The sequence below is a fragment of the Antechinus flavipes genome, chromosome 2, assembly GCF_016432865.1.
Source record: "Antechinus flavipes isolate AdamAnt ecotype Samford, QLD, Australia chromosome 2, AdamAnt_v2, whole genome shotgun sequence".
Classification (NCBI taxonomy): domain Eukaryota; kingdom Metazoa; phylum Chordata; class Mammalia; order Dasyuromorphia; family Dasyuridae; genus Antechinus; species Antechinus flavipes.
The window spans coordinates 580791007-580803890 of record NC_067399.1 but is presented as its reverse complement, the minus strand read 5'-3'; the positions used below and the strand labels follow the sequence as shown (position 1 = coordinate 580803890).

At 42.9% G+C, this 12884-nt stretch overlaps 1 protein-coding gene across 2 annotated transcripts in view; it reads right to left on the bottom strand.

Annotated features, from left to right (window-relative positions):
- SUFU (SUFU negative regulator of hedgehog signaling) overlaps window positions 1-12884 on the bottom strand; it is a 158277-nt gene continuing 145393 nt past the window's right edge. For both annotated transcript variants that reach the window (XM_051981314.1, XM_051981315.1), the window contains exons 11-12: window positions 6501-6569; window positions 1-3998 (exon numbers count right to left, since the gene is read on the bottom strand). In XM_051981314.1, the coding sequence (XP_051837274.1) occupies window positions 3909-3998; window positions 6501-6569 (159 nt within the window). In that variant the 3' untranslated portion in view covers window positions 1-3908. The remainder of the gene's footprint in view (window positions 3999-6500; window positions 6570-12884) is intronic.

The following is a 12884-nucleotide window of genomic DNA, read 5'->3' as shown; positions in this document are numbered from 1 at the left end:
TTCTGCAAACATGTTTAATGCACTTAGATTACACTGAGGGAGAGGGGGTGGGAAGGAAACCGTTTCAGTGAGTCACTGAAAAAATTCTTACAAAAGTCCTGGCCTGCCACAGTGCCCAGGAACCAAGTCACTCTGACAATAGAAATTACTACAAAAGATTAAAAAAAGCTCCGCTTAAAGCAGCTTTCAGATTTTTGTAACAAAATGAGAAGTTGAGTTACAGTATCCTGACTCAAGGCAGGACACTTAGCACTTCTCTTTGGGCAAAAGGTCCTCTAAGCCAGAGAGGAAAAGAGCCTTCTTAAAAAGCAGAAAAGGGGGACTCTTTCACAGTAGAATGTCAAGAGTTCAGCCCCACCAATCTTCAAAATCCAGGCCATACACAGTCTTAGGTCTGTCTCTCTTCAAAAAGTGCTCTCGCCTTTCAGATCCCTGAGACCTCTTTCCATCTCATTTCTTGGGCCATCTCTTTAGAAAGAGACAAGGCAAGACCAGAGTGTTCTTAAGATAGAATATGGCCATGTTTGAATTCCTAGAGACCCAGAGAGGTGGAGGTGAGCAATTCTTTAGCCTTTAAAGGGTAGTTGCTCAGAAGTGCTAAGTGATAATGACAAGCTTTGCCCAAAATTTTCAAAATCCTCCTGTCCTGTCAGACTTGATTTATCCAATCAGAGAGCCATCAGGATGAAAAGATATGGGAAGCTCCCTTTGTCAGAGGCTACCATAGAATTTGAGACAGGAGGAGACTGTGGGAGAAGAAAATAGTCCTAAGTGGGATCACCGACAAATCCCTTGGAGCTGGGAGAGTTCAAGGTAGGAAAAGGAAGAAAAGATACCAGTTCAGGGTACAAATTCTGGAGGGTTTCTGCCTGGAAGATGTCTACAAAGTCCAAGGGAAAGCTGGGTCAGCAAAGAACTTGGCGATAATCGCTGTTCCACTCTTCTTGAAAATCTTGAACAGAAAAACTATAGAGACCATCTAACTTGTAGTTCCTTTCCAACTTTCACCAACGGAATGACTAAAGCCAATACAAAGGCAGCATATACATACACAACCATGCATGGAAAGTACTTTGGAAAAAGGACATGAAGCCCTTCTGGGCCCAGAAGGAACAATTCTTAGGATAAGAAGGGTTAAGATGGGTCTGTGGCCACTGACCTGCCAGACTGTCGAGTGGGCTTTCTGGGCCATGTATATTCTTCCACCTTTCACCCTGAGCTAGGCTATCCTTTATATCGCTCTCTCCATTCACCCAGGATTACCAGGTCCCTGATAACTGATAATGAAAACTCAATCCCAAACCTCCTCATGCATCACCTGGTGCTTTGGGCACCAAGGAGGAGCTCTGCCTTAGACAAGTTAGATTAGATCTAAGATTAGAATTAAGGGCCGGAGAAGAGGACTGTGGGGTAGAGAGGCAATGAGCCCTGGTGGAAGGCCTGGAGTAGTTGGGGGTGGGGGGGTAGGAGGATGGGGGGGTCAAGCTGGTAGCACCTTTCTTCCCACTCCATGTGGCAGAGGAGTGGAAGAATTTAAAAGAGGTGGAGATGGTGGCAGCAGAGGGATTAGGGGATGAATTGGAAGCATTTCAAGGTTAAGGCTAAAATCATTCTTCCTGGAAAAATCCTGAGACCAAAGAACACTGCTGGAGTCAGAGATACTAAGAAGGCAGTCAACTAGCTGGGGTCCATGACATCTACAATCAGCTGTAAAGAGGAACATGGGATGAAGATGGAGCCCCCAGGCAACACCCACAATTTTCATGAAAGATGCTCATCTTAAAGCACTTTTAGATGATGCACTTGGAAAACGCAGGGAAAGATTGGGTTTGTCTTCACATCTAAGATTCATTAGTAGTCCACAAGAACATGTCTGGTTTACTATCAAAAAAGGGTTAGGTTCTAAGACTGATGTTGAGCTCTTGCCTCGAGAAGTGATCAGGGCAGTCCTTTGCTTCCCTGGGCCCCAGAGGGGTTGTCATCTCTTGTGCCAGCTTTCTGGGATCTGCGATCAATGTCTTGGCCGTGGTATACTTTTCATGTTATGGAGGTGTGTGTTGGATGGTGCCAGAAACGGTCCCTTAATTCCATGGCTAAAACAGCTTCAGGTTAGGGGTGGGCAGAACCTAAAGGCAGCCTGGGGAGACCGGAATGGGGTTGGTGTTCTTTCAGGTGGTGGGCTGTCCTGGTGGAGACGCAGGTCATGTAAAGTTGAGCGGTCAGGTACTTGGAGAGACAGAAAAGGATTTGTGATGGAAGAGATAAAGGGAAGGAGGGAATAGAGATAGGAGAAAGAAGCCAGAGATGCAGGAAGATAGAGGCCAGGAGAAGACAAAAATATGCTAGTGGGAAAATGGCCAGAAATGCAAAGGGAGAAGCCAGAGATTCAGGGGGAGAGGGACAGAAGTGCAAGGAAAAGAGATACTGAATAAAGCAGAGCATGTTAGTGGGAAAGAAGCCAGAAATATAGTTGAAGAGGCCAGACATGCAGGGACAAAGGAAAGAAGACAAAGTCTAGAGGGAGAGATGAGAGGAAAAGGAAAAAATAAAGGAAATAAATGAATTTAGGAAGAAAGAGGTGGAATGTGCTGTTTGTTGCAAAATGATAACAAGACAGATGTTGGAAGTTTATTTTTCAGCTTTTAATAAACTAGAAATTCCTAGAGCCTGGAGCTGTGGGGGCCTGAGGGAAGATGAGATCAGAAAGAATGGAGAAGAGAGAATGGGGACCTAAAAGGTCACACAAACCCTGAGCTGGCTGGAGGTGGGGGAGGTGCCTACAGGGGCCAAGACACTCCTTTTCCCCGGAGTGAGAAGCCCACTGAGAAGGCGAGGCTGATATCTTCTCCAAGTTTCCAAGAGTCTGGGCAGTGCTGGCTGCAGTCCTCACGCCTCACAGGCGCCGGTTTCAGGCCAAGGGGCTCCCCGAGGCTTCTAGAGCCCAACCCACCTGGCAAAGAACACAGCCTTTCCTAGTAAGGGTTGGGCCAGGACCTAATATCTTGTTAAGAGGGTCTCAGGTCTCCTGAGATGTAGCTTCAGCCCATCCTACCTAGATGCCTCCTGCTTCTGAACACCTTTCCAATGGAGCCAAAATGGCTTATGAGCTGCTGAAGAAAAGTCCCTCGGTCCAAAAGGCCCTACAAAAGCTATTCGTTGGCAGGCAAACCACTAAGCACCTTCTAGTGACTTGGCTGGGTGGGGGTGGGGGGATGTGGGAAGGAGAAAGGGTAGCTATCGCCCTTTTCCAAGAGAAGAAAATTCAACTTGAAAACCAGTTCCATTTAAAACAAAAACAGAACCAATATGCATGACAGCTTCTAGACACCTTTGTGGAGCAATTAAATACCATATGGTTTCTAAAAAATAAAATACAAAAAAACAAAACAAAAAACCCAAACATACTCGGAGGAATTGTTCTGTAGCCAGGAGGAATTTGACTAACAAAAGGTTTCCAGAGTCAGGAGGAGCCAGCACATTTAATCCATGGATCTAGGGCTCTTCCCCAGACCTGCAGGAAGTGGGCAAGCATAGAGGAGTGAGGTCAGAGCTTGTGGGAAAGTCAGGGGTCCTAGAGCCATATCCCCAAACCAGAGCCAGAGATGGAATGAAGGCATCATTAGCCACTCATTTAGTCTGAAGGGACCTGAGCTGAGCTGCAACAAGGTCTCATTCACTCCTAATGGGCCTGGAGTGGCCTGGCCCCCAGATAAGAGGTGAAGTGGAGGGGAACCGGGGCCAGGCCCTGTGTACACACCCCATTGTGGGCTGCAGTGGCTGTGCAGTAATCCTCTCTCTTTTCCTTTTATTTGCAGGAATCGTTTTTACTGCAATCATTACACTGTGGAGTCACTGGGGAGCTAGGCCGGGCTCTCATGGTCATCTGAAGGAAGGGGCCAAATTCAGGGCTAGTGCAGCGGGCTGTCAAACACTACGTCCGGCAAAATGGAGACTTTCAGTTTCTTTTCTGGCCAGCTGTATTCCTTGGGAAGTTTGAACTGTGAAAGACACAAAATACATACTTAGCAGAGCTTAAGAGGGAATCTTTCTGGGGGTCCAAGTGAGGACAAACTAGTAGAACCAACTCAGCCTTCATCTCATGCCACCCTACCCTAAGAAGAGCCACCTGGAAAAATGACTTCAACTTCAAATGCCAGAACCAAGGCAGGGGGAGGGGGGGCAAGGCGGGGGGGCTGTGGAGTGAAGGGACATTTCTCCTCTGCCCAGTGCAAACCCTGCAGGAAGAATGGTGACACCTGTGTTCTCATCAATTCTGGCTCCACTGTATTACTGCCTGTCTCTGAATGAGTTTTCTCATGTGCAAAATGGGGTATTTTGGGTATCCCAATGGGTAACCCAGCCTCCAACCTCAAGCACTAAGGAGAAGTCTCATTCTAATACATCAAAATTTTAGGATTTCCAAGACTATTCTATTCTTTTTCTGTGTTCTGACATCATTAACCAGAGCTGGTTACAAAGTATCCAAATATTAAGAGTCTTGGCCTTTCTGGCTCTACTAGTTTTTGTAAATGTAGAAAGAGGTTCTTGTTGCAGCTATCTGCATCTGCCTTTGTTGCAGATGATTGAAAAAAATTCTCCAAAGAAGAAAAGTCCTAGTTGGTCACCTGCCTTTCTTTCTCATGGAGGTCACGAAGACAGTGTTTAAAGTCCCAAGAGTTTAGCTGTGCTTCTGAAGGAAAAGGCCTCCCTGCCTCCACCCTTCCAAGTTATCAAGTGGAAATTGTTTTCTGGGCAATAACAATCTTTTGGAACTTAAGGATGGGTCATCTCCTCTAGATAGGGGTTTCCCCAAAATAGGGCATAATGGGGTTTTCAGGAAATTTCCAAGTAACACCACAGACTGGGCCCTATGTATGTCTTACTTTCCTCAAGGAACTTCAAGCTAAGTGACTGCTTGGAATATAGAAAACAGGCAAGGGCTAGTAGAGGGTCAGCTTGCCCATTTTGGGGTTGTAAGATATGAGTATGAAGCCTCTTATTCATTCCTGCCTCTTAATTAGATTAAGGAGGCCCATGTCACTGATGAGTGTGGGAGAGTATGGAAGGAAAGGTGAGAGAGGAGGCAGGGTATAGGGGAACACTGGGCAGGAAAGCAAAACCAAAAAGGGTGATTTTTGATGATCTACTTTCCTGAGCTCCTCCCAGAGTCCCCTTTCTTCTCTCCATACCATCACATTCTCCTTTTCCAAACACCCAGCACCTACCCTCAAAGATAAAGTTTGGCCTGGTGTCACTGTGTAAGTCCAGAAATGTTTCTGGCAGCTGTCTTTGGTCTCTCTGAATGGACAGCCCTGGAGCACAGACCCATGCTAAGTCCCTAGGATGCTGACCTAATGTATGGGTAAAGAAAGAATAGATTCACTTGAAGTGAGTGCACCTCTGGGGCAGAGGGAAGTCACTATTGTATTATCTGTAAAGCAATACCCTTGGGGATTTTCCAATGACCTAAAACAAGGATTAAAAGTCCTGAACTGGAGAACCATGGTACCTCCACTGCCTGGGTGAATCCCAACAACTTTTTACAGACAGAAGTATTGTAGTAAAGTGCCTGAGAGTGTGCTTGGACCCCAGACCTGGGAAAGGAAACTGGCAGATACCCTGCCTTGCCTGGCTCTGGAGCCCAGGCTGGGACCTGAGCCCCTCAAGGAAAGGTAACTGAAGGATTTTTGCTTCCCAAAGATCCCAGTTAGGAAGGGCTAAATTAGGAATTATTCTGCCTAGATGCTGGAGGAAGAGAGAGAGGCATGTTGTTCCTGCTCTCTGATGTGATGTTAACCTAGGCATCAAAGCAAACGAAGAAGCAGATCCCTCAGAGGTGTTTTTCAGTGGGAGGGGAGAGACTAGAGAGAGGGAGGGTGGGAAGGGACTTTCCAAGATGAGGTAAATCTCTCCAAATGAGAACACGAAAAAAGCAGAAGAAAAAAAAGATTATGGGCTCTTCTGTTTTAATAAGTGTACAAGCTCCAGCCCCCAACCTAGGCCTCTTCTCGAGGTTCTGGGGACAAGGATTGGTAGAGGCCAAAAATGTGGGGAGAGTTCAGGGAAGAAGGGAGGCAATAGTCAAAGTAACTAATAGGTGGTTATTCTGACAGAAAAAGTGAGAATCCCCTAGCAGCCCACTAGTGTGTTTCCAAATGGAATACTATCTGGCAACAAACACGTGCTTTCTGTTCACAATCAGCCAGTTAACAGCAGGGGCTGGAAGAGAGTGAGCAGTAGCATGAAAGGCTGGTCTGGCTTTTCAGTGGGGGCTGGTAACTCAGACAATTTGCAGGCATCCTTACCGTGCCCTGGGGCTGACTGATTGGGGGGTGGGGTGGCTGAGGGGTAGGAGTGGGGGATGGGAAAATCAGGGGGAAAATGAAGCCATTTAACTAAGAATTCTGCCCTATCTCTCCCTTTTCTCCCCTCCCCCCCACCCCCTTCCCCAATCCCAATGACTGGATAAAGCTTTCATAGACTGATACAAATAAGCTTACTTCCTCTGGAGAAGTCAAATCTTCTAAGTCTTCCAGCATTCTTTCTACAAATTCTTCAGTCAACAGAATCTAGAAACAGAGATACAGGAGAGTTTTATGTTTTTATACTCAGGACTTTAAGTATTGTCTGCAACAGACTTTTCTTTTACCCACAGAAAAGATTTGGGTCCAATTTTTGTTGGTTGGAGGCCTCTCATTTCTAGTTCCCCTTTCCCTTTGTAAGGCTGGCCTATGCTTCCCTCCTCCCCCCCTCCCCCTTCTTAAGAGTCAGTCATCTTTCCAAATGTGCTAATGGGGTGGAGAGGATTGGCATGTGGGAGAAGCAGTGAGACTGAAAGAAGAAAATCCAGGGGAATAATGGCAATGAAGAAGGGAGACCTAGCAGAACTAGGAATTGACATAAGTCTGGTTTTCCAGTCACTGGCCAATATTTGTTAGAGCTAGTTCTGGGATGTAGGTTGAAATATGGGGAAAGAAAAAGATTTTTGTTCTTTGATGCAGTGGTAGTGAAAAAAGATCCATAAGCTCCTTCCTCCTCTAGCAAGGAGGATCTCCCTACTCCCTTGACCCCAGTGCACCAGGATCCCGTTTCCTAGACAAAGGAAGAGAGTGATTTAGCAGAGGTAGAATGAGAGCTTGTTGGGAATCCTGGTCTCAGTTTTTTTTATCTGGGCTGGGTCAGGTACGATTTCAGCTATCTTCTATTCCTGTAATTCTGATTTATATATATGGTTCCTTCTAGTTGCAAATTTTGAATTCGTTGCCCAGCATTCTATACATGCCAAGGGCATTGACTTCAACTAGTTATATGGACCATCAATATCCAGGTTATCTGGTATTCCCTCATCTATCACATCTAATCAGTCACCAGGCTCTGTCTTTTCCCATTAAAACATCTCTCGTACAAGTACCACATCCCCAGTTCCCTTTTACCCTCTATTACCATTGCTACTGCCTTAGTGTCCAAGGCTGAATTACCTCTTTCCTGGACTACTGACTGCATCAGCCTCCTTGCTGTTTTTCTTGATTTCACTGTCTTTAGTTCATTCTCCAAAAGCTACTGGATAAATTTTTCTACAGTATTGCTCTGAATCTCTTTTTGTAGTGGGGAAAAAAAAGGAAATTGAGGGATACCTATCAACTGGGGAATGGCTAAACAAGTTGTGGTATAAAATTGGTTGTTTTTTTTTTTTTCCCCCTCTAAGGCAATTGGGATTAAGTGACTTGCCCAGGGTCACACAGCTATGAAGTGTGAAGTGTCTGAGATCAAATCTGAACTCAGGTCTTCCTGAATTCAAAGCTGATCCAATCCACTGCTCCATCTAGCTGCCCCATGTGATATATAGTTGTAATGGAATACTAATGTGCTTTAAAAAATAACAAGCAGGATTGATTTCAGAAAAACCTGAAAAGATTTATTATTCACTGATGAAAAGGGAAGGGAAGAGAACTAGAAGAAAACTACACATAACAGCAATTGTAAATGACTTAGCTATTCTCAGCAATATAATAATCCAAGATAATTCCAAAGGACTTATGATGAAAAAAAAATACTATCTACCCCCAGAGAAAGAAGTGATGGGAGTCTGAATGCAGATTGAAGCATACTATTTTTCTCCAGTTTTTTTTTTTTTTTGAGGGGAATATCTGTCTTCTTCACAATATGGGAATATTTTGCATGATTATATATGTATAACTTATATTAAACTGCTTACCATGTCAGGGAAGGGGGGAAAGAGAGAGTTTGGAATTCAAAATTTAAAAAAAGAATGTTAAAAATTATTTTTACATATAATTGGGAAAAATAAAATATTCAAAAATTAAGTGTCTAATCACATCAGTTAAGTTCTGATCACATCAAACCCTAAAATGATGCACTACTTTCTATACCATTATCAAGTCTACTTTTAACTCCTATCCCTTAATAAAGAGCACACTATTCTAATTAGGCAAAAGCTTCTTGTACATGGACATGCCATGCTTGTTTCCCATCACCATGCATGCATTTATGCTATTCCCTCAAACTTGCACTTAAGTTCTGCCTTAAATGCTGCCTTCTCCAGGAAGTCTTCTGATTACTTCAGCCTCATTAACCTCTCTTTCTTCTCTGACTTCCTACACTAATTATGACCCAGATCACAGATCTAGCAATGAAGCACATATATTACACACTATAGATAATGTTCACATGTATTAGTTCTTTTTAATTATGTTTAGTTATGTTCACTAAATGTGAAGCTCCTTAAGGGGAAGAGAAGCAACATGATAATGTTCTATACTGCTGGCTTAGTCCTGCTGGTTTCTTCATAGATTGGTTACATAGGAGCTTTTTGATAGGGCTGAAAGGGTTTTAGAGGGAGAAGAATTTTTAAAAATTATTTTTGAAATACAGACTTCCACATCTTCAGTATGAAAGTGTAAGAAAATGCAAAGAGTACTAGAGGGGATGACTGACAGTGTCCTTCATTATAGGAGAAACAGGGTAGGTGAGAAGATAATGAAACAAGCAGGTCACTTTTGCCAGTGATTAAGAGAATAGATTGAGCCAGAGTTGGATAGCAAATATGAATCTTTACAACAAAGGAACAGAGGGGGAAAAGAGAAAGTTGGAATGATAAGGTGGATGAGCCATTCCGACTTCAGGATGTGAGGACAATGTATCAAGATATGCTCATGATAACACAGCACAGGAGGTAAAGGGCACATCCTAAAAGGAAGTCCTGGCAGATGGGATGGAAGAACCTAAGATTCCAGAAGATTCTAAGATACCCAGATTTTACCTTTATAAAAATACAAATGGAGAGGAAGGAAAAAATGGGAAGGAAGGTGTGGAAAGGAGGAAGTCTATGGGTTCCAAAAGAAGAGGAATGTAGAAGAAATTGGCTGAGAAGGCACAAGATTATGGAAACTAAGTATTTTCATCATACTTTGGAGGGAAATGCTGATCACCTACAGGGACTGATATGTACCAGGAATGCCAAGGAGACAACTCTGACAAAAACTCCACGTAAGCCATCCTCTAGAGAGATTTCTTGGATAATCATTCCTTTTTTTCTCTAGGCCCTACCCCTACTTCATTTCAGCCTGAAACTGTTCTCCCAAGCGTTTAAATTTAGTAATATGTGGGGGTCCCAAACTAAACCTAACCTTTCCTACGCACACAAGGCTCTTGGTCAGTCTCACATGAGCTCTTGCTGTATTACAGCTTCCTCATGCTTTCTAAACATGCTATTTCTGTAAAAATCCCTCATTTTTTCAGTTCCACCCCAGCCCTCAACATCACCAGAACAAGTGGGTGGCACAAAGGTCACATTCACATTCTTATACTTCTAGTTCTGTCTTCTCAGACAAATGCTGGCGCATGCAATAATGTACCTAAGTCCCAATTAGGTGTAATTACTTCTGCTCAGTCAGACTAGAGTTACTCCCTATTCACATATGATTTCTGAAGAGAAGGACCTAGGTCAGAGTTTCCTGGTATATCACTGAACTGGAATATTAAGGACAGAGAAAGAGGGTAATATGACTTATCATATAGTCAGGGAAACCAGTAAGAAGTCAAATGAGAAAAACATTTCTAGTTTCCTTACTACCCTGCAGGTCATTCTTAGTTATGCTAAATAAAGGCTAGTAACTAAACTGCCATGTGAACTCATTGGTACAAAGCAGGTTTGGTATATGTATATTCATGTGCGGGGTTACTTGGTTGGAAGAAATAAAGCTATGATTTTGTTTTTAGAAAGGAAACCAATAATCTCAGGACAATTTTAGTTGTGATTTATATACTAAGGCTAGGGGAAATGAGGGGAAAACAACCTATTAAATTTTTCGAGTGTTTTTACCCTTTGCTCCCTCTTTTTGTTGTCACAGTGCTAATAACTCCAGGTACTTGCTGAAGACTACACATTACTTTAAAATTGCAATTAATTTTTTTTAAAAGTACATGAGACATTCATATTAAGGGTGACATTCCTAGCAAAGAAACATGACAGACTGTCATTGCTCTAGGCACCTTATTTAATTTCCTTTGGGAGTTAAACCTTAGAAGCTCAGATTGAACAAACAGGCCCTGTTCTTTGTATATTTCAGAACTCAGCCTGGAAAATGTTAACAGATCTTATCAACAGGACACTGAAGATAGATAGCAATGATGGAGTAGCTTAGGTGCTCTCCAAAGAGTAACAGACCAACTGTTGTGATGCAACTGTGGGAAAAGTTATGTGCAGTCCTGGAGCCAAATGAGACCATTATTAATGTGTTATATTTAGAACTGACAATGTCTTTACTGGAGATTGCTTTACTCTTTCATGAAGTTGGACTGTGTGCGAGAAAGGATGATGACTTCGCCTTGGACATCTTTTCATGTCTAGGAGAAGGTAGCAAGGCAATGTATCCAAAGTCAAATGGTCAGGATGCTCTTTATCTATTAGTCTAGGAAGTGCTCTAATTGTATTGAGCTATTCTTTTTTTTTTTTTTCCCCCATAGGGAAGACACATAAACGTATGATGATTGGGGAGCAGGAAGGAAACGTTTCTAAACTGGAATTTCCTATGTTCTCCTTCCCTCTTCTGTCCCCAGTGTTTCTGATATGTAGTTGGGCAGAAGGTTAAAAACCCAAACCATACAGTGGTTTCCTAGAAGGAAACAGCAGATGCTGAAGGCTGGATCTCCTGATCCAACAACTTGGTCTACAATTAAGGAATAATCCAATAGGGTATTCTGCCTTCATAGTGTTGATGACTTATCCATTCTGAATCTTGGGTGTTGAAGCTCATATGTTCAAAGGATAGATCAAAGAGCCAAAGTTATCCTGATAAAAATTCCTGGTCAGAAAAAGTAAGACTTATGGTCTTGCTCTAGAGCAAAGGTATTAAATACTGGCTGTAGGTGTGACATTAAACCAGGTGAAAATGTTAACTGGGAAATTTTAATAAAAACAAACACAAAAAAATAAAGGAAATGTTAATATGCAGTTTTTAAAGGTAAGATGAATATGTGCCATGCAGAGATCTTTATGTATGTAGAAAGTAGCTCCCCTTTCTATTTGAGTTTGATATTACTATTCTAGATTAGGGGCTTAAACTTTTCCCACTCTCGACTTTTTTTCATCCAAGAAATCAGGGTATGTAGGTACATAAAATAAGTATACAAAGCAAACATTTAATGATAATAAACTAAAATTTTCTCACCCCTACATTCAATTATGCAACCTCGTGTGGGGTTATGACCCACACTCTCAGAAACTGAGCTCTAGAAGGTAGTTTTAGGGCAGCTGAAGGGGGTGAATCAATTGTGGTTCCATCAACTTTTAAATAGTTCAGCTGTAGTAGAGGAAAGGTAGGAAAAGATTTTGTGGTTCTCAAACACATTCAGGCCATAGACAAGGCTTCAATTCCTGGCTCTGGCCTTGTTCTATTAGGCCAGAGGGTGACATCAGCACAAATCACATGATTGGTGGCAAACTGGTTGGCTGGGAGAATAAAAGGCACTCTGCACACTCCCCATCCCTGGGAAGTTCTAGAAATGAACCAGAAAAGAAGCCACATATCTTTCATCAGTGCCTACCCTGGGCAAGCCTCACTGTGCTGGGGATCCTGGCGAGGCTGCAGGAGGGAGCACAGCTGCTGCTGATTTGACACCAATTCAAACATTTGTGGTCAATAATATTTCTGAGTCTGCAAACAGTGCCTGACAATGCCCACTCCTTCCCTCCTGTTAGACAATCCATACTTTGTCCAGGGCCTTGTTTGCTCTAAATGTTGACATGTTCTTGTTTCCCAACAAGTTTGGCTCTTTCCCTTCTCTCCCCCTTATTTTAGGAAAGGAAATGTGCTTTTTTCACTCTTCCCAGAGTCTGCCAAGGGATTGCTTTGGTACATGCAGCCATAGATGTGGGGAATATTTTAATTTGCAACACTGCAAAAGCTCCCCCAAACTCAAACTGGAGCACTCCCTATTCTCTTTCACCAGGCTTAGCCCAGGATCTTGCAAGAAGGTAGCCTAGTGGGTCTCAAATTTCATTTCCTGTTCTCAGTAGGTGGTAGAAAGTTCACTGCAGTGGCCATCAAGCTTCAAGTAGTTTGGGCTGCCTTCGCTATAAAAAAAAAAAATAAGATAGCAACAACTGCCTAAAAAGGAGTCCAGTCTCCCCCACTCCTCTAGAAGTAGAAGCTAAAGCTCAAATGTCCTTGTTACCACAGATCTATAAGACAGTCTATAGCTAGAAGAAGAATTTCATGTACTTTTCTTCTCAATCAATAGTGGGGAATACTCAAAGGTTTCCAAAAGATCTGTATGTGTACTATAATCTAATTTTCCAAGAGCCAGACCACTGATTGCTGGCTTGTGACTTAGGATCAGGGACTTTTATAAGTTTACCTTTT